The 22,219-nt window shown below is 43.8% G+C and overlaps 1 protein-coding gene across 1 annotated transcript in view; it reads left to right on the top strand.

Moving 5' to 3' along the window:
* The window catches only part of LOC137293888 (uncharacterized), a 57,368-nt gene extending 35,880 nt beyond the window's left edge, over positions 1-21,488 (top strand). The window contains exons 40-58 of the mRNA XM_067824672.1: positions 10,761-10,947; positions 12,669-12,883; positions 13,197-13,429; positions 13,560-13,713; positions 13,835-14,013; positions 14,437-14,574; positions 14,658-14,823; positions 15,169-15,322; positions 15,410-15,531; positions 15,832-15,971; positions 16,377-16,524; positions 16,617-16,811; positions 16,927-17,130; positions 17,437-18,186; positions 18,502-18,714; positions 18,893-18,988; positions 20,082-20,395; positions 20,705-20,900; positions 21,066-21,488. Of these exons, the coding sequence (XP_067680773.1) occupies positions 10,761-10,947; positions 12,669-12,883; positions 13,197-13,429; positions 13,560-13,713; positions 13,835-14,013; positions 14,437-14,574; positions 14,658-14,823; positions 15,169-15,322; positions 15,410-15,531; positions 15,832-15,971; positions 16,377-16,524; positions 16,617-16,811; positions 16,927-17,130; positions 17,437-18,186; positions 18,502-18,714; positions 18,893-18,988; positions 20,082-20,395; positions 20,705-20,900; positions 21,066-21,337 (4,076 nt within the window). The 3' untranslated portion in view covers positions 21,338-21,488. The remainder of the gene's footprint in view (positions 1-10,760; positions 10,948-12,668; positions 12,884-13,196; positions 13,430-13,559; positions 13,714-13,834; positions 14,014-14,436; positions 14,575-14,657; positions 14,824-15,168; positions 15,323-15,409; positions 15,532-15,831; positions 15,972-16,376; positions 16,525-16,616; positions 16,812-16,926; positions 17,131-17,436; positions 18,187-18,501; positions 18,715-18,892; positions 18,989-20,081; positions 20,396-20,704; positions 20,901-21,065) is intronic.
* The last annotated feature ends 731 nt before the right edge of the window (positions 21,489-22,219 follow it).

Here is a 22,219-nt window from a genome sequence, read left to right as displayed (position 1 = left end):
GTTTCTATCAACGTGCATGCGCCAACCTCTCAAATAGTTGCCTACAGCGCGCTCAGTGCGCACAAACTGTAGGTCAATAGCTCTATTCTGTCGTAATAATTCTAAAAGTTGTGGTTTCCTCATGCGGGAATACCCGCCTAAACCCAAATCGTGTGCCTCGGCTTTCAGTTGTTTTACAGTGGGAGGTTTTGCTACGGGGGCATGTGATAACAATGCGGTTAACCCGGCTCTCCCCAGGTTTGAATAACCCGTGTATCCAAGCTGTTTTGCTTGAGCTTTTAATTGTGTTACCGTAGGAGGGGCTTCTAAACCTAGTAATCTCAACAATGCTGACTTCCGCATTCGAGAATACCCGATCACACCTCTCTGTTTTGCGACCCTCTTCAGCTCGCGTACAGTATACATAGTGTTTACACCTAAGAGAACCAATGTCTAATTGGTTCACAGTAAGGGGAGGTAACCCTTTCACACACTGGAGTCTATCTTGAGCAGTCGCCTACGTTCTTTTATGTAGCCTTTTTTATTCTCGTAGATGAGTTGATGTCTGACTACGTTCGCTCCGTGAGCTTTACATAGACAGTAGTGTCCTTTAACCCCGATACCACACACAGAACACGTGTAGTTAGGACTTCCCATATGGAAACAACAGAACCCCTGATTCCTGCATTTCCTACCACAGGCCTCGGTCTTCCCCATAAGTATGTATTCGCATCGGTATGGAGCGGGTCTCATGTTTACTTATATAGGTATTTTAATTTAATTGCTTCGCAACCAACGCAGTAGCTGCTATACCCAACACTATGAAGCCCAGTTCACGATTCATTTGTCCCTTGGATGGTGTGTAGTACTGAGCGAGTGTGGGTTTATTGAGCGGTTCCAATTGTTTACCAGTTAGTAGGTAGTATTCTTTCATTGCTTCATCAACATCGTTGAATGTTTGAACGGCATGGTTTTCACGCTGGAGTTGTTCGTTAATAAAATCGATCCTCTGGAGACGTTTTTTAGCGTACTCGGCCTGTGCTCTTTGTAATTTCTCAGTAGCGAGATCGTGTCACTTCCTTTCTTCCTGTATTTCAGCCGCGTGATCATCTCGTAGTTTCGAGAAGAGGAAATTACTCCCGGAAAATGCCAGGGCATTCACTAACGCCCCACCGACCATCATAGCTATCGTGGCCATCCCTATATTTATTTCATTATATTATCAGGTATTATTCCTTGTTTTACTAGGTCTTTTGTGGCCATCGCCATACCAAGGTTCATTATGAGCATACCCATATCCTGCAGGTTGAAATCTAGCTTGATAGTTGGTTGTTTAAGCACCATTTTAGTCAACCGAGCGTACCCTACGGCTAGACTGGCTACCACTGTGGCGTGGTATGCGTTGTTGACGAACGTTTTCCCCTCAGACATTATGTATATGATATAAAATATTAAAATTATAACATGATATGCGGGTCAATAGTGGGGGTGGGGGGCTCACTGTTGGGTGGTGGCTCACTGTGGGAGGGTACCCCCACGTATAACCATGTTATAACCACGGCAGCAGTTACGCCTACAGCCAACAACAGTCGGGTTGGGTTGGTCACTTTATGTTGGTTACACCACCGTTTTTAACCGGCAGCTACTCTCTTAGGATTCTTCTGTCTGGTTACTGTTGGGGGTACCCCCACTGGGGTCACTGGTTCCTGTGAAGGGGTCTCCTCCACTGTTGGGGGTACCTCCACTGGTTCCTGTGCAGCATCCATCTATACTATTATTATTATTCTTTCTCTCAAATTGACAATGTTTTGCCGTGATAATCGCCGCCGTCACTGGAGCCAACAACATACCATATTTGTGGTACAGCCCGCAGCTGATAGAGCTCACGGCGTGTTCGATAAAAGGGTCTTTCTCGAGGTCTTCCCACAGGTAAAGTCGGCGCTCTGGTGGAATGGGAAAGAAGTATGACACAATACCGGTGTATATCTGGGTCATAGCCGATCCTATTGTCTTTGTCATTTCTGCTCCGAGCCGGGACTCGTATCTAGCGTACAGCTTATCGATTTCTTCGGCTGACATTTTGTGAATTTTATCTGGAGTGTAGTCTCCAAAGTAATGTTTGGCTTTGCCGCCAACAGCCAACGCCACCAGTTTCTCTCGCTTGGGGGAATCCCCCACACCCCCAGTGGGGGAACCCTCCACAGACAATTGTTCGAGCAATTCCTCACACTCCATCTTATAATATAACAAGTAAGATTTAGTTTTAACTATATAATACCCGATACAGACAAAACACAGAGAAATGAAGGTTAAGTTGCACACGACAAATACTTCAAATATCATAGCTATATACTTAGCTTTGCTTAGCTTTGCTTAGCTTTGCTTAGCTTTGCTTAGCTTTAGCATACTATATATGCTACTGGTTGGTCGGTTTTTAGAACGAGCTTAGCGTGTTTAGTTTCAGCGAGCTGTTTCTTCACCCGTTCCCGTTCTAATTTACTCATCACATCGTTCTCTCTCAAACACTCCTCGAACGAATCCCTGTCCTTGCAGTGAAATAAGGCCACCCATCGCGTCTGCTCCCTGAGGTCTTTCAACACCGAGTTGAACTTCTGCGTTAGCACCCAGACGCTGTGATTTGCATGCCGGCCGGAGAAGCCCAGGTACGATAGCATGTCTCTCTTTTTTGTTATCTCGCGATTAGCGCTGCAGTCGTCCAGTATGAACAGCGTCGGTTCCCCTTTAAATTTCTCGTGAAGAGCTTTCAACCAGTCCTGCAGGCGTGTTCCAGGGTCGATTTTGTGTACGTCCGGGTCCGTCATCACCCAAGGTCGCGCGTACGTTTTATTCATGCTCAGAGTAGGGCACATGATAACGATGTTATCGAACACATCCTTGTAGTAACCCTCCAACATATCCAACACGAAAACGGTCTTCCCACAGCCAGTCTGCCCGCACACTATGGCGCAGTGTGGGTCAGTGGGTAGTTGTGGGTACCCCTGGGGTGTGTAGGGGTCTCCCCCACTAGTAGATGGCTTGCACGAATCTACCATTGTCTATATTAAGTTGCGCGTCCATAATAACGTACAGATATAATTTCAACTTACCAGCGGTTTGAGCCTTCTTAGTAATCTGGATGGTTATCCCTTCGCTGCCGTTATCTATACGGCGCCCGCTACCGTGCAGTTTATCATCATCCGTGGATCGCATGTCCAACCATAGGGCGTACTTGGTGGTCAGGTATTCACCGATCTGCACGGAGCCGAGGTCCAGGTCCTTTGTTATGTAATCCCCCACTGGTAGCTTTTTTATCTCATCCCACTGCTGGTGTGGTCTCATACCATGACTGAACAGCTGGTTGGGCACGCCCTCGATGGTCACTTCCACCTTTTCAATCTCGGGGTTGAAAAACTTCTCGCTGTCCCTCCGGAATGGATCGTAATCCTCCACGGGGACGACCAGGATACCTTTCATTGATCGCGCCGGCATGTTCAGGTTGATATTCCACACAGTGTCGCTCTTATCTCGCACGACTGATCTATGCCTCAGTACGCGATCGTACAGGATAGCCATCTTCCCAGAGTACTGGTTTCGAACCTGCCTGGCCAGCTCCGGGCTAGTGACCATGTCGAACTCCAGAGAGATGTTGTCTATAGCATAACTGGCCTCATCACCGTTCGGCGTACGCACTACTTTGCTATAGTCGTTAAACGTGAGCTCGTATTCGAGCCTATCACCCAGCGCGGCCTGGTAAAACGGCGCGTGTCCCGTGAGCAACTCGAAGTCGAGCGGCACGCAGAATCGATTCCCGTATGCTCGAGCGATGGCCTTTTCACCGTCCGATAGCTTGTCTTGCTGGTCTTGCGTGAAGACATACCCTATGCGCGCCCGGGTTGATTTGCTGATGCCCTGGTACACATCATTGACTCGTTCTCTCTCGCTTTTCCAGAGATCCTTGTAACAGTGAAACACGTCGCTGTCGTCGATGCTCAGCACCTCGTTACCGCTGATCTTGACGGTCGTTTTCTTGATGATGGCTCGACCCACGTTACGCACTAGCTCGCGTTTGTCGTTGTCGGAGGTCAACGTGATATTGAACGCCAGTCGAACAGTGCCTGGTACAATGAGGTCATTCTCACCAAGGTTTGGAAATCTAACCAGCAGAGTTTGATTCTGGTCTATCTTGCTGGGATTGTTGGTGATGGTCACCGACTGGCGCACGGCTCTGGCCCCTAATGGCTCTCTCAATCTTCTGAAAGGATCTAATTTTCTGCCGTACATTGTTATATAAAAGAAATATATTTTTAATACTAATGGATGAAGACATACCTATGGATGATATGTGGGACGATAGTGCCCAGGCATTCAATGATGACCAGGAGACCTCATTCTCGCAAAGTGATGAGCTCCTTAAAGGCGCCGTCGACGATTATTACAACGCAGTTGAAAATAAATCCAAACTCAAGCCGTTGGGAAGGAACTATTCCGATTTTACCCTCAGCAATGGCACGCTGCGTTTGAAGTCTCACCCGGAGATCGATCTCATGAACAAACGCACTAGAGAACCGCTTGCTTTATCAACATTGGCCGGTAAACATGGGAATGACTTTATCCGCGATGAACTAGGCTTCACAGATTACGGTGGCGCGCGACCTAAGCAGTATCCTCCGAAGTTAGTTCAAGGTCTGGAAGGCATCAGGGACGCCACATCAGATCAAAACATGACTTATGATATTAAAAAGGTGTTGGCCGACTACGAGAACGAGCCCTTCCCGGGGCTCGAATTTACCGTTCGGGAACTGAGGGGGTTGGACCTGTTGATGCAAACCATTCGTGGTCAGCTCTGGAAAAGCACGGCCAAAATGAGTGAGATAGACGACCACATCGCCTATGAAAAGAAAAAAATCGGTGAAACTGAGGACGAGTCTATGAAAGCCATCATCGAGGAACGAATACGTAATTTGGAAGATGAAAGGCAGACCTGGTTGGAGACAGTGTCCGGCTACAAAGAAAAGCTTAGATCCCAGGTCAGCCGTGTGCGGGAAACCATCAATCAAGTCCTCCACCGAGACACCACGTTAGCAGACAGGATTCGGATATTATTCCGGGAGCAAGGGATCACCATCGCCAGTATTCTGACTGCATTGGGTTTCATCATATCAACCCTGGTGGTGTCACTGGTGGGAGGAACCCCTGTGGGGCCTGCCGGCGGCGGGGGAACTCCAAGTGGCGGTGGGGGTGTTAAAGACTGGATAAAAAAACTCGGGGAAGGCCTAGCTAAACTGGCTGGTAAAGCCGCCGAAGCCCTTCCCGGCATCCTGGGTAGCATCGTCTCGTGGTTGTTGGGCGCTCTGTCTAAAACTGCCATGTGGCTCAGTCAAAACCTGTGGGCAGCCATCGTCGCCGTGGCGGGTCTGGTGTACGTAGCGGCTAAGAAATCTTTAACCAAATAAGTCCCAAAGTTACCCCACCAACCACTAGGGCTGTTTTATTATCAATATGCTGCTGATAGGGGGGTACCCCCACATGTATATGGGGGTGTGTGGGGGGTACATGAACTTTAGACTCCGGGGGTGGCGCCACTATACCCTTTTCACGTGGTGGGATGTGTGGGATATAGGGGGTGTTAATATCGGGGTTGATACCCAACTTTTGGTCCGCCGTGGCTATGACTATTTTGTTGTTATAACCCACCACTTTTTTTATTCTCAGTTGCATATCACTCGGAGCCATGTACAATTCCACGCCGAACACGTAATTGACTTTCGATCTGGCGTATTCTAACACGTTTTGGTAACGGTCGATGGCCCTCGGGAGATCAACTGGAGAATTGATAGCATCCTCAACGTTGGAAACGAATTGTGTCTGAGCGTCGTAAGCAGTTCCCTTACCGAGGATGTTGGAACGCGTCATCGACTGCGCACCCAACAGCGCCCACACGTACGTTCGAATCGAGTCGTTCAAGCGTATTGTACCAGCACGAGTGAATCCTTTCGATGTTTTTGAGATCATTTTAGTCCAGGCTGTGGCTGCATCAGGATTGTTTTGCTTTATACAGCTGACATGGATGTTTTCATTCGTTGTGGGGCCTGTAAATGTATGACGGTTTGGGTTGTATGAACCATCTTTAGAACCGGCATAATATGTTCCGGACCTGTAGAAGTACACGAGAACTATACCGAGACCATGGTTCACACCAGGAAGGCGAAAGTCTTTATTCGTTGGAATCTCAAACTCCCCACAAATACGTTCATAAGCGCGTCTATCATAGGGGTTATTCGTCATACTCCACGCTTTATCTTGGGGAAGAGGAGCACTTATTTCCTTCAATATTCGTCTCGTTTGATAATAAATATGAAACAAAATAACCGCCTTACTCAGTTCGTCTATACCGTAGTCTGGTGTCACACCCGACCCTGTCGTCGCACACCACACAGCAAAGTTGAGTTGGTTCTGCCAAAACTGCATTGGGTTTTGATTCCAGTTTACCACCGCCTGCGCGTTATTAACGGACACGACATATTTTTCAAAGATATTAATAAAGGTTGTTTTAAACCCCGTACCATCTGCATTCACCACGATTTTCAAGTGTGCTAAATCCATATTATATTATATAAATTATATATTATAATATGTACATAACACTTCCAGGGATAACGAGCGGTGAGGCCGTTCAGCTGACGCACGCGATCGATAACACGTCAGGTCAACTCGAAGTCGCACTCTGCGATATCACCTACCTACCGCAATGGACTAACATTAATATCAGCAACAATAAGCTGTTCGTCAGTGGAACTCGCAGCCAGATAACTGACGGCTACTACAGCGTGTGCTCTCTCAACGACGAGGTCTTCAAACCCCTGGGAGCCGAACTCAAGATGAACGACTCAAACGGCACAGTGGTGTTAATCAACAACGGAAGAACCTCATTGAGGCTCGGCCGACCATTAGCGAGGATACTCGGTATGTCTCCTGACGAGATAAAACCAACAACAACCGTCACAGGCACGAAGTTACCCGACCTAGTACCGTACCGAGAGCTGTACATTCATCTCGGTCAGGTGAGCACAACGTACAACATTCAAGGAGGTCACCCTTCCACTATACTGAGAGCAGTGCCGGTGAAAACTGAGAAATACAACGACGGTAGAACCGAGTCGTTTTCACCACGGCAGTATAAGAGATTAACCCAGGGCAACATACCTGAGCTGACAATATCGGTGTTAGATATAAATCATAATCCTGTAAATATAGGATACCTCAGCTTAACGCTTCATGTAAAATGACCAGCGCACAAGGGCCCGGAGTGAAAAAATGCATCAATATCCGGCTCTCCGACCTTGGAGACACGCGCGGTTTCGACGCTCCCGGAGTAGATGGTAAATCGTACGCCTTGCAACTGAAAAACAACATTTACAAACGCGTTGAAATCCCCTCCGGTGGAACCCTAAGTGATATAGTAGATACCACAAGAGCAACAGTCAACACTAAGTACGCCCTTGTCAACACCGGTGATAATAATTGGATAATATACCCATCGTTCGGGGGTAAACTGTTCGACTTAGACGATGTTGAGAGCACTACCGTCGTCCAAAACAAACCATATATGCTCGTCTTCACCGAAGATGACAAGTGGGTGTTGTTACCCGATAACGACGACTGGTTTCTCAATATTAGGCTCGTCTCCCCTTATGTGTTTACGGATAACAAAGACAACCACCTAAACAAAGTCGTGAACAATGGAACCCTGCTCGTGGCTTATGTCCCAACTCAGAGACGTAGCGTAGTCGTCAGCCCAGTCAACACTATGGCAGCCCACATGCTATCGAGTAAACCCGCCATACAAAACGTGACATTGCAGTTGGTGTCTGAATTCGAAGGCGTGGTCAAGATACTAGAGAGTCTACCGGCAAACTCAACACTGATCATCAAAGTCTACCTAGGGGAACCATCGGTGAATGATGTCGACATCGTGAAGGGGATCAAACTCGGGTGGGTGAAACGACACCAGTATCAAGTTTGCAATGTTTACGTGCGGGTGGGTGTTGGAGCCGACACCAGTATGGAGGGGGTCAACGTGATCGTGGAAAACAAGATATCACTAACCAAGATCTTCCTGCCTGACAACATACACTTCATGGGTATGAAGTTAACCCCTGAATTATTATCAAAAAACCAGTTGGAAATTATATCGTAATAGTATAATAATGACCAGTCATCGTCCCAACACTACGCTTAACGACCTAGGAGACACGGAGGGATTCGATCAGCCTGGTGAGGAAGATGAATTATACATCCTGCACTTCAAAGACAACGTGTACAGACGGGTGTCGTTATCAGATTTAAAAGAGCCTAAATGGCTGCTCAACTTAACAATCGCCTCACCTTATATCACATTAAAAGAAGAAAAGTGGGGGTACATCTCTAAGATTAGGAATAACGGTATCTGGCCCGGGGATTTCATTACGGAGAATAAAGCAACAGTCTCGATAGATTCTCGTATTGGAGAAAAAAGTGGGTTAAGTTCTGACACAGAAAGTAAATTAACATTTAGCAGTAAGTTTTTTTTACCCAAGGAGCATCTTGATCAAATAAACTACCTCTACACAATCATCATAGAAGTCGTCTTTACGTATTTTAACCAGGAAAACTCCTCGAAAGGACGCCAAATTTTACCCGGGTTGACCATACACTGGTATAACGAACACGTAGGTCAATATTGCCGTATTGTTATACAACGGAATAACCCGGGGGGTCCTATAAACCGCTTAATAAGCCTCCCTGGGGTTTTTATTACAACAGAAAAGTCTATTGGCTTCACACCTATTATCATTAATTATGATCTATCCCTTGTAGGCTTCAAATTCATTCGTGAAATATTAACTGAAACCCAATTAAAATATTTTTCAAAATATATATTATAGATGGGTCTGTACCCAGTCGTAGAGGAAGTAGCGAAGACGCTGGAAACCGTAGACGGGTTCCGCTTGAGGCAGTTATGTGATGTGAAACGTCAACTAGAACAAGACCGTGACACGCGGAAAGCACTATGTAAAAAATATAATAGAGCTTTCAATATCGTGGACGGGGCTGACACTACCCTTATGGCAACCAGCATGGGACTAGGGGCGGCAGGCGTTGGGTTGTTAGCTACCATCGTGGCCGCACCTATAGTGCTAGGTATTGAAATAACAGCTGGGGTGGCAGGGTTGGCAGGGTTGGCGCTTAAGTTAGTATCACGCAGACTTAATCGTAAGGCATTGAAACATGACGAGATCAGGGTTCTGGCCGAAGCAAAGCTGAACACAGTGAGTGAGCGAATTTCCACGGCACTCTCTGATAGTAAGATCTCAGAAGAGGAGTTTCGTTCAATCCTCTCTGAACTCAAAAAATATAACGGAATGAAACGATATTCGATCCAAGTCTCGTAAGTCTGCTATCAGCGAGGACGAGAAAAAAAAGTACATAGAACAGGGGATACAAAAAGCCCAGCAAGCCTTTATTATGAACACCAAAGAGATCGTAGGCGGTTCACGTTAAACTGTTTCATCGATATAAACATGACATAGGCACAGACGTTAAGTAGTAGGGAACACGAGGGCGATAGCCGTAAGCGAGCCACCGATCCTATATGGTCAGTCAAAACTTACAACATAGATAAAGTGGATATGAAATCCGACGAACCTAACTTGTACTACTTGAGGGATGGGCCGGGTAGGGGGTTTGTAAGAGAAGAATTATTGATCGTACCGTACAGCACAGTGTTACCTCCAACCAATACACGGTAAACTGTTTCATAGACACCCAACCTTTTTGTAGTAGGGGTAATAGTAGCAAGATCTAAGGTCCCAACCAAAGCCTTATTTAGTAAATAAGGCTTTGTAGAGACATTTCTTGAAAGTGGTCCAGAACCCCCATTGTATATACTACTAGTTGTCCTCAATGACAATGGATTCAAACTCCGAAATGTTTGCAGACAGAGTTCACCATAGATATACTGATTACACAGACACCAATGATTCAAATTCGAAAAGTTATATGGAAAAATACTACCTATGCATTTCTGGTTTTTTTTAGTAGTTTATTTTAGACTTGTCTTTGTTATATTTTGCTGGTTCTGTTGGGATTTCGTAACCTTTTGTCACGGCAAATTATTAACCGTAACAAGATGTACAAACTGATAGGTCACGAGCAGATTTGGTTTCCATCCTTTGCACAAAAATACAACCAGTTCCAAACCTACTGTGTCACTTACCTTATCCTGACCAAAACGTAAAACAGATACTTCAGTAAGACAAACAGTTCACATTAATAAACCGTATAATGGCGTTTAGGTTTTGTATGGAACATTTATTGAAGCAGTTAAAACAAGTGGTGTTAACTGATATTCGCTGGTTTGCAGTTATCAGTAATTGGCGTACAGCCGAAGCATCAATCAGTTGTGACGTGCCATGGTCACCTTAAGCTCTATTTGCTATTTGTTTCGTTAATTCCATATTTGAATTCCCCCAGGAGGGCGCACTATGAGATTTTCTTGAGCGGCCGTGAAAATAAAACCAACCTCAGCTGAAGCCCTGTGCGTTTGTGTACTTCAAGATTGTAAATCCCGTGTTTCAATGCAACGTGACTGAGTGTTTTGCTTTCTTTCCATTTCAAACACTGTGAATGGTTTGTTATTGTTTTCCCAAATTCAGCTGTCATTTCCATCAATTTCGTAAACCAAAAACACAGTTTAATACTGAATGCAATACTGATAATAGACTTGTAATGTATTTTTTCAGATGTTGTCTTCCATCACATGATTTTCACTGATGGTGTCAGGTATTACGTGACAGTGACAGCTTGTAACATGGCAGGACTGTGCAGCAGCGCAACATCTGATGGTGTTATCCTGGATCAAACTCCTCCTGTCCCTGGCAGAGTCATGGACGGCACACAAGATCGAGACACTCACTACCAGGCAACCAGGTCCAGTCAAATTCCATTAATTCCAGCTAAATGATTAAATATCAACGTCTAACCCTGTCAACTCATCATGCTAAGCGACATGACTATCAAGGTGTAATCCTAACTCTTGGGCACAGGACTCCCAGTGTCAGGTCTAGCCATGTTCCTGCTGATAATATTAAAGTTTATTAACTTAAAATATGTATTATGAATCCATCATTATTAATCAGTATGCTTAGCAAAATAAACTACTCAAAACAGAAACGCATAGGTAGTATGTTTCCATGTAACTTTTCGAATTTGAATCAATGGTGTCTGTGTAATCAGTATATCTATGGTGAACGCTGTCTGCAAACATTTCGGAGTTTGAATCCATTGTCATTGTGGACAACTCGCCAAAACGCACCAAAATCTGTTTTGCTCAATAAATGCAATAAATTGTGAACGGGAAGAAATTCATGCGTTGCCTTTTGCACACACATTCCATGCATCATTTCCAACAAAAGTCGGGGGGTTTCAATGCTCTTGCGACAGTTGACTGACAATTTGGTGTGAAAGTCATGCCTAGACTTACTGAGGCTCAGCGCAACAATGCGATTGGTCATTTGGAGGCTGGGGAGTGTCAGTCTGCGATTGCAAGGCAACTGAATGTGTCACAGAGTACCATAGCAAGACTTCGTCATCGCTACCAGCAGCAAGGGTCAGCAGCCCCAGGTCAAGTCGACCCCTCGTGACCAAGACAGGTTTATTCGGCTTCGACATTTACGGAACAGGTTCACCACAGCATCCTCCACAACATCGGTAGTGCCAAGACTCAATTTCTGATCAAACTGTGAGGAACCGCTTATGTGAGGCTGGAATTCGTTCCAGAAGACCTTTGCGAGTACCTGTCCTTACATGTCAACATATTGACAAAGGTGGAGAACTGTGATGGGTCACGTTACATGCTGCGACGTCCCGACGGAAGAGCACGTGTATATCGACGTCGTAACGAATGCCACGCTGCAAACTGTGTACAGGACGTGGGCAGATTTGGTGGTGATAGTGTCATGGTTTGAGCTGGAACCTCATACAATGGCAGGACAAATCTCATTCAGGTCCAGGGCAATTTGACAGCTCGACCGTACCATGATGGAATCATCAGGCCTCATGTCCTTCCTTCCATGAATCGCCAGAACGTCATTTTTCAGCATGATAACACTCGGTCGCATACAACAAAAATAACCAGGGATTTCCTCGCCCAGAACAACGTTCAGGTTCTTTATTGGCCTTCACGATCACCGGATCTTAACCTTATTGAACATTTGTGGGACGAATTGGATCGGCGTGGGCGACAGCGTGACCCTCAGCAACTTCACCTGCTCTGTTTGTGGCCTTGAGGGAAGAGTACCAACTCATTCCCAGGCACTTCATCCGGAATCTGGTCCAGTCTATGGGACGCTGATGCCAAGCAACCATTGATGGTAATGGTGGCCACACAAGATATTGACTGCTCTGCGACCTTGACCTTGGAACACTTATCATTTGTGACGTACAGTTTCTTGCAGTATTGGACCTTTAATGTCCATTCAGGTTTTCTTCATGACTGCCCTGTATTACTGTACCTTAAGTGTATAAATTGATAACAATGTTCAGCTATGCGTTTCATTTTTGAGCAGTATATATACCCTTGTATTACCCGAGAGACTATTACCATGCCAAAACCATTTTATGCACTTGTGTAATAATGTTTCTATTCCTAGAATGTTCCTAGGCTGCAAGTGGCATGGATTCCAGGATCCCGAGTCAGGTTTGGACCACTATGAGTGGCAGGTGGGGACAACACCAGGAAACAATGACATTCTTTCATCCCAACATGCTACCCTTAAAGAGGAGGCATTCCTCACACTGAATGACAGTCAGATGTTACCCATCGGCAGAAGGATGTATATAACAGTCAGTGCGTTCAACAAAGCAGGTATAAGAAAAGTAGGGTTTCATAATAGATAATACTAATTTCAACATATAAACAAACCTTTAGATGTTTGCAAATCAACCTATCTTTTATAGCAACAACAGTGATTTTATCTTGTCCGAAAACATAAGACTGAATGTGTTAATTAAGTACCCCATCCTCCATGTAAGGCAGTTGTGTACAATTCCACAAAAGCTGCACTACTTCCATAATGACGTCATTTCACCATTGCAAAAGTCATTTTCGTTTCTCTACAAGCAAACAAGTACTGATTGTGGTTTTATATTTTGGTAATATATTTTAACAATCATCACAGGGATGTTCACCGCATCAACATCAAATGGCTTCATCATTGACAACAGCGCACCTGAAGTTGGAAAGGCCCCTTATCTTGTGGGAGGACAGGGTTCGTTGGTTGCCATGACGATGATAAGTCGGTCCACTGTGAAGGTCAGATGGGAGGTGAAGGACGAGGAGTCTTTCATAGACACGCAGTACATCTCAATCTCCTCTCATCAGCTGGGAGAGTTTAATTCTTCCTTGACGGCGGTAAGGCCAACACAAAGGTGTTGACAGAGACTATGTAATGTCAGTCAATGAAAACAGGAAAGTAACAAAGACTCGACTTGCTTTAAAGCATGAGTGACAACATAACCTAGAAGATACGTTTTGTCTTCAGATACCAGGACCTTTGAGAGAATATACTTTCACACAACTGAATCTTCATGATGGAAGTCATTACATGGTGAAGGTTATAGCATGCAACATGGCTGGTCTCTGTACACAGAGTCAAACTGAAAGCATCTTGGTCGACAGCTCCGGTCCAACAACAGGTCGGTACATACTTATCATAATGGATATGAACATAATTTCTCTTACATTAGGATTTGTATTTTCTGTGTAACGACGTTAAGCTCGCAATCACATTAATCTAATTCGAGCTCATGTTTGCAGGGGTTCTTGCTGTACAAACGGACCATGCTGCCAAATTGTCAAGGAATCAGTCTGGCTGGATGACTTGGACAAAGACCAGTCTCAGCCTTTCTTGGCTTGGGTTTGCTGATCTACATTCTGGGATAGATCATTACATAACTACAGTGGGCTCCAGACCATTTGCTACAGATTTAACTCAGGTTTTGTCGTTGTGGAATTGTATAAAGAACTGCTAATGTTCAATAATTTTTAGTTCAGTGTGTCATGGATTGATTTCGATTTCACATGTCATATCATATCTCCATGGAATATACATTTTGAAGGATGTAAATGATGTGGTGTATCTGAATGTGTATATCGTATACAATGTCCAGTACTCGTTGGTGTTGGTGTATGTGTTTTGAAGAAAGTACATGATATGGTTTGTCTCAATGTGTTTACAGTATACGATGTCCAGGACCCGCTGGTGTTGCTGTATATGTTTTGAATGATGTGCATGGTATGGGTTATCTGAATGTGTTTATCGTATACGGTGTCCAGGACCCGTTGGTGGAGGTGTATATGTTTTGAAGGATGTAAATGGTATAGTTTACCTCAATGTGTATATTGTGCACCATGTCCAGGACCCGCTGGTGAAGATACACCACAACATCACTGGAGTGGACTTGGAGGATGAGGGAATCGTGCAGACGTTCAACATCAGCACCAAGGACTTGTCTTCTACATCTTCTGTATTCATCACCATGTGGGCAGTAAACGGAGTAAGTACAAGATGACTCTCTTGCAAATTATCAGTTACATTTCCTTTTCTTACTTTCTTTGTTGTTCATGTTTGGTTTTGCAGGTGGGCCTGAAGAGCAGCCCCCTTCATTCCGAACTGGTTCTAGGAGGAGGAGGCAAGCTGGAGTTAGTGAGACGGTGTAGCTCCTACAACTGTGAGGGACATTGTGTATGTGCCGCCCAGGACAAGACGTGTGGCACCAGCCAAGCATGTATATTCTTGGACAATGGTATGCTTATGTATTGTAAGAGGAATCAGAACTATATCAGTATCTAACAACAGACCATGTCTTAAAACCAGATTTATGGATGTCAACTTCTCTATTGTGGAAAACACAACGTTTCGTAGCGTATGCTTGCTCCCTCATCAGGTGAATAGTAGGGATGATGAAGGATACGCTCCGAAACGTTGTTTTCCACGATAAAGAAGTTGACATCCATAAATCTAGCTTTTCTTATGTTTTCCACTTCTAAATGCCCTTCAAAGATTTAGACCATGTCTTATTTGTGTGGTACTACCTTTAGAATTTACACCGGGAGACCCTGCCCATGCCAGTTACATTACGTTTTTCCAGGCGTTGGGAATTCTTCCGTGACGGTCACAGACACCACTGATCTGAAGTCCCTTGGATTTCCTGTGGTGGAGAATGACGCGGACTTCTCTCCCTTTGACTCATTCCTAGCAGCAACTTGGACGGTAACCAAGACACAGTCCACACAGCCCGTGAGGTCAGTGACATCGTCTTCATAAAATCTGCTAGAGCCTTCACCTACATTAAATCTAACATAGATAAAGGCCTTCGGTGTTATTTGCAGGTACGAGTTCAGTGCCGGGTATTCAAGTGGGGCATATCCGACAGGAATATATGCGGAAAGTAGAGAACGAGTGTGGTTTGATGCAGGATCTTTAGTGTCCGCAGTCATAACCCTACCAAAAGGTAACAGGATAAAGTGCGGGTGTCGTTTTATGTTGATCCACGTACATGTAAACCATATAGGTTTACATTGTTCATTGTAACTGCATTTGTAATGTCCTCATGTGCAAACGTTGGAAAGTACAAAACAGACAAAATTTATGGATAACAACTCTTTTTTAGCGTGAGTCCGACTTTTCCATACAGAATCCGGGAATCTGTATCAAACCATCACAGTTTCGAATGCAATAACTTCTTTTCCGTAAAGTTTATCTATTTTCACATGCAGTCTTACTTGTGAAGTTTGTATTTGAATGCTCACAGGGCGTGAGCTGACACCAGGACTCACCTACAGTGTATTTGTACGGGCATGGTATGACCAGAACACATACAGCATTTACAAATCCGATGGCATCCTCATTGATATTACAGCACCAAGAATAACTTCAGTGCAAGGAGTAGCGGTAGGTGACTTGTGGAATATACTTTTTGAATCACTTGTGAGCCATACAACACCTATCAAGTACATAATGACAAGAATATCCACATATAATTTGGACATGTAGCCTGATCTGACTAAGGTTAACAAACGTCAACATTTGATTACAATGCGCCAGTAGCATAGAACCATTAGATAGTTGTCCGACTTCGGTTTCTGTGCAAGCCGCGGTGACTTCGTGGGATATATAGCTAGCCATATGCCCTGGCCATTGGGTGCCTGATTTCGAGAGAGGCTTTGATTCCGAATGGGGCACAATCTAATACAAAACTGAAATCAGTATTTTGCTGAGAAGGTGTCATCCCAAACATATCAAATATCTGTGACCACTTTCTGAATGGCATTGTGTATCCAATGATTTTCTTCACAGTTGAAAGAACATATGGAACCTGGAGACAGGAAGGACATCGACTACCAGCGTCACGTAGATAGGATATACCTGAGCTGGAAGAATGTACTGATGGACTCACAGACAGGACTCCTGAAATACAGGGCTTACACCAGTACTTCACCTGGTGGTAAGTTTCCTGACCGTGTTAGCTCAGAACAACCCAGTTCTGTCACATAAATCTGAAATCTCAGAATTAAGTTCTAATTGGGCCTGTTTCAGGTTACAGCATACATTCGTCATCTGACATGACTGCCACGAACTGCACAGTGTCTGGGTTGTCTCTGGAATCGGGAACAACATACTACTCCAATATACTAGCCTATAACAAAGCAGGACTGGTTGCTTGGGTATTCTCAGATGGAGTACAGATCGATGTCACGGCACCGGTAGCAGGGACTGTAGAAGATGGAGATGGTAGGCCTATGAGTTTTGTACCATTTAAGTAATGGATTTAGTATGTATATTGTAAATGGCATAAAATGTCGCTTAATGTCGGTCTTCATATTTTCGTCTTCCTGTCACTACCCAGGACCCGGGGATGTTGACTACCAGTCCTCCCAGACACATGTATCTGCCTCCTGGTTTGGATTTGTTGACAAGGATTCCACAATCAGCAAGTATTTCTGGTGTATTGGTTCAACCAACGATACATCTGGATGCAGCATCGTGGATTGGCAGAACGTGGGACTACACACATCAGCAAGGGCTCGCCTGGATTCACCACTTGTTAATGGTAGGAAGATAAATAATTTATCTGATTGTTTTTGAAACAGCACTGTAGCTCACCTGTTAAAATAAATATATCGAGCGCATACCAGCGTTTTAAATGCACGTTTAAAAATTCGATTTTCTCATAGTAAAATTTCACGTCGACAATAATAAGAGTACATGTGTAACACACGTGTAACATGTCGTAACAGACGTAATTAGTCACATGAAATACATCGTACTTCTCACATTAACTACTTCGGCATTTTGTACTCATACATTTGGCAGGAATGCCAGTCCTTGGAACTTAGACCCTTGTTTTTATTTACAGGAATACAAATATGGGCGAAGGTTTATGCAGTAGACGTTGTTGGCCACACATCTACAGTGGTTGTATCGGATGGGGTCACCATTGATTCATCGCCACCTGAAGTTAAGGACATTGTCTATCTAGGGGAGAATTTGGTGTCCAATCCTTCCTTTGAGGAAATCAGTAGCCAATCCATCTACTGTCATCCTGATGTACCTTCATGGAAGTCTGGGAGCCAATCCTGCATCAAGCTAGTGACACCTGGTGGTCATCATGCCACACACGGGAAGACAATAGTTTCTGTGCGAGGCAGCATACAACAGAACGTCATGAACCTTGACGTTGGAAGCAGATACAAAGCAACCATCCATGTTGGTTATCCTTTGGACATAACTGTCAACCAAAAAATAGTGGAAGGTTCCATATCGCTTGGAAACGACATCTTTACCTTCAGTCTCGATCCCCACCTATGTGTAGACTCGTGTCATAGTACTGATGGACGGGTGATCCTGTGGAGCCAGTATAGCTTCAGTTTCCTGGCACAGAACTCTACAACGCTGTTGAAGATTGGGACGTCCTCCATCAACATGGAAATGGTCCTAGATCATGTGTTGTTGCAGAGAGTGGATCATGTAGGGAATGCACATAATATGGAAACAGAAAGTAACGTCAAGCATCAAGCTGTCTTCCGGAAGCACTGGTCATCAGTCCATGTATCTTGGTATTTTGATGATGGAGAATCTCCAGTGGTACAATACACAGTGGCTGCGGGTACGTTTTGCGTATGCATGTATATGGGCCAAGAATGCTGGAGAAATTATACAAATTCTAAGAAGTATTGTTTTAATAGAGTTTGATTCAGTGGTGCATTGCTACTAGTAATTATTAGTTTTGGTTGTTTAAATATGTAGAACATGCCCGGGAATGCCACGGACAACCTGTGTCATTATTGTACTGTAACATCAATCAATGTGGAGAGAGATTTCAATTTGAAAGCATCGCTCTATATTTTTATGTGACGCTGATGCAATCTGAGAGGTACATTCACTTAAATTAGTGCAACGCCAAAATATATGTTTCGCAAAGGTACTGTCCCCGGAGGAGCTCAGGTGCAGGACTTTAAGAGTGTTGGCCGACACATGCATGAAACTCTGTCAGGTCTGAGACTGTCCCACAAACAGAAACTGTTCCTCACCATCACTGCTAGGAATGCTGCTGGTCTGACAACTGCGTCCCACCCTGACCCCATCACTGTCGATATGACCCCGCCTGTGTTCTCTCACATCAATGATGGAGACGGTAAAGTGAAATACATGTGGTTCTGTCATATTACTTTTAAAATAGACCCATAATACATTGGAGAAAATATGTCTTTTCAAAGCGTTGCACAAGTACATGTATACAGTTATACCCATCATAACGTAATTTGCATTTAGAAACTGTGTTGGTCATAAATCATAATTTATCATTCGTGTAGGGTTGGACATTGACTACCAGACTTTGGGCGATGTGCACGTCAACTGGGCAGTCGAAGATACTGAGTCGGGAATTCTGCACTGTAGCTGGGCAATAGGTACATATCATATCCTAAGCACAACAACAGTTACTGACGCGTTCCTACTAAGTTGTTTTGTTCTGTATTGTTGACTGAGCTTGCTTGTGCTTGAGTACGATGCCCTCTCTGAAAGAAAGAGAGTTACATGTGAAATGAGTCCAATGATGGCAATTCAAACATCAGTGAGCACATATACACAAACACAAGTCAAACAGATACTCTTTGCTAATCTGCTAATCTGGTTGTTATTTGACGCCATGTTCAGTAAACTGTATATAGTAAACGAGTTATATGATTAAACTCTGTAAATGCTTGGAATCTAAACCAGACAATCAGCACTTTCCTGAAGCATGGTCTGATGAATATATTGCGAGTCTTTGTTCCAGATAGAATGTATTCAACCTTATTCGGGTATCACATGAATGATATGGAAAAACCTCATATAACAACACCATGCCTCTTAATACAACATACAGTGTCCGCGGTTATACCTAGCTATAGAATATAAAGTTAAGCGCTACCCAGTTTATTGTATTGCCAATACAGGTTGTCCTGTAGGGAATCATAATTCGTACTTTTAGTTTAAAAACTCAACCATTGCCTTAAACAGGGTGAACGCATTTTTGGAAAGCAGGCGTTGTGTTTTCCTCAAAGTACGTTCTTTCTGAAAGTGAAAATCAGAAATGACTTCCATGTGGTCACGTGATTGTCATTTTTGACAAGCGAAACCTCAGGTTAATCGTGTTATATATGAAAAATATGAATAGTTTTTGTGGTACTGTTTTTTAAAGCAAAATATCTTGAACACTATTTCCTTTAATTGTAAATACAAATCATTATGAGATCCCTAAATAAGTTAGTAGATGAACCTTCTGGAGTGGTCTTCCGAATTATTTTAGTCTAACATTTCCACAGTGCCAGATCTTGCTTTAGCTTAACTTTTTATTTGGCTTGGTTGAAAGTGGTGTTTCAACTGTTTTTTATTTCATTCATTGCTTCAAATTCTTCTTTTTTAGATTATGTTGATATAAGTTAACATGTATTGCCACAACGATTTGCTTCGTTAAAGACATGCTTTAAAGACATTTTGAAAAGTACGTGTTCTCTCCAGGCACGACTCAAGGCACAAGTGACATCAAGATGTTTCATCTGGTTTCCCGAAATCAAGCAACAGCTAGCTTTGACATCACAAACCTCAATGTTAGTCTTCCTCTGAAGATATTCTCAACAGTCCGTTGTATCAACAACGTGGGCTTGATGTCGTCGACCATCTCCGATGGCGTAACTCTGACACATGGTCATCTGAAGCCTACAGTGGCGGGCATCTTGGCGGACAACGTCATGTACTTCCATCAAAGTGATCAGTGCCTTAAAAACAACACAGTACGGATGCACTGGACCCGGTATGACTTCCAGACAACCGTAGTAAGTTTAACTGTATTGCATATACTAGTATTTGTTTGTGACAGGAATCTGACACATGCAATTTAAGCTGTCATGTACCTAAACCTAGCATGTTGTCAGCAATGATGTGTGCCTGCTGGCTGACGGGATCAGGTGGTCCGGCTCGCTGAACTAGTTGACACATGTCATCGGTTCACTGATCATGCTGTTGATCAGCAGCAGATCGTCTGGTCCAGACTCGATTATTTACAGACTGCCGCCATAAAGCTGGAATATTGCAGTGCGGCATTAAACGAAACCCTCTCACTTATTGTTGGCTCTAAACTTCAGATTGAGGTAACAGATGAGTCCGGCACATATCAAACCAAAGTAGCCACCGATTTTGAATTCGCCTCGTTGTGTGGGCTGTACTTCAACAAGCTGGCCTCTTACCAAGTTGCAGTATCTCAAGACAACGTGCTTGGGACACAAAGGGAAACAACTCTTGTTAACCTTACCACCCATGGCAATCCTCCGACAATAACAGGTTAAATTGTCCTATTGTATTTCAGCCTATTTAACATTTAGCAAAAATGTACTTTGGCTTTAAGTTAAACTTGTCCGAATCCTCTAACACTAATTAACTCAAGAACGATTGAACTTCGCAGTACTCACTCACCATACAATTTGATACCATTTAATATCAATATAGAATCTGCTGCCATAGCTGTGTCTTGGAAAGGAAAGGACATCTCCCTGAACTGGGACGGGCTGTTCGACTCTCCATGGAAGGACCTTCAATATGAGCTTCACATTGGGACAGTGGTTGGAGGAGCAGACATCTTAGAGGGGGTTCTCACGAAAAATACAGAAAGTACCCTGACCGTGATCGCCCATTCCCAACCACAATCTCTATTTGCTGCTGTGACCGCAATAGATCCATGTGGTTATATGGCTCACTATCAGCAAGAAATAGAACTTTAGCATGTCCATGGATGGTATTCAACGCGTATATGTAAAGTATACACCGGCTTCATGAAACATACATGCTAAGGCGGTTTCCCGTTATAAGGATACTTTGTGTTAATTTTTAAAGTGTTAATTTTTAAAGCAAAAATACACATATATTTAAAACTGACGATGTGTTACTCCATTGTATTCTGCAACGTGACATGCAAGGCCTAATATGTTGATAATAATGATACATATTTTGAGTTGTACAAAACATTCGTACATTATTAACAGTTTAGATCTGTTTGGATATTCATGTCAAACCATCATTCAGTAGTAACGTGTTTTTGGATGGTTTCTGACATCATTTGTAAGACTGATATTGTCATGAAGTGTGGAGGAAGACGTTCATTGATGCATGTGTTTGTTTTATTAAACTGGGATCATGATGCACTATTGACCTAAATAAATGTATTTATTTTAACTTTGACGGGAACTCAAATATCGCAGCTAAAACAGTAACTGTGCACCGGATGTCCATATCAATACCTCTTCAAAAGAATGCGTAAGTGAGTTTAGTTCTACACCTCACACGGCAGTATTCCAGCTATATGGCAGCGGTCTGTAAATAATCGACTCTGGACCAGACAATCCAGTGATCAACAGCATGAGCATCGATCTGTGCAACTGGGAACCGATGACGTGTTAACCAAGTCAGTGAGCATGACCACCTGATCCCGTTAGTCGCCTCTTACGACAAGCATAGTCTTTTTCGTGGCAAGCATGGGTTGCTGAAGGCCAATTCCCTGATCTTCCCGGGCTCTTCAAAAGAATAATAGCTTTGTGTGAATTTACTTATAAATGTTAGCAGTGAACACGATTCTTAATTAGCTATACCCTTTACTGGGAAGCAAT

This window comes from Haliotis asinina, chromosome 8 (assembly GCF_037392515.1).
Source record: "Haliotis asinina isolate JCU_RB_2024 chromosome 8, JCU_Hal_asi_v2, whole genome shotgun sequence".
Lineage (NCBI taxonomy): Eukaryota > Metazoa > Mollusca > Gastropoda > Lepetellida > Haliotidae > Haliotis > Haliotis asinina.
This window is presented reverse-complemented; position numbering and strand designations above follow the sequence as displayed.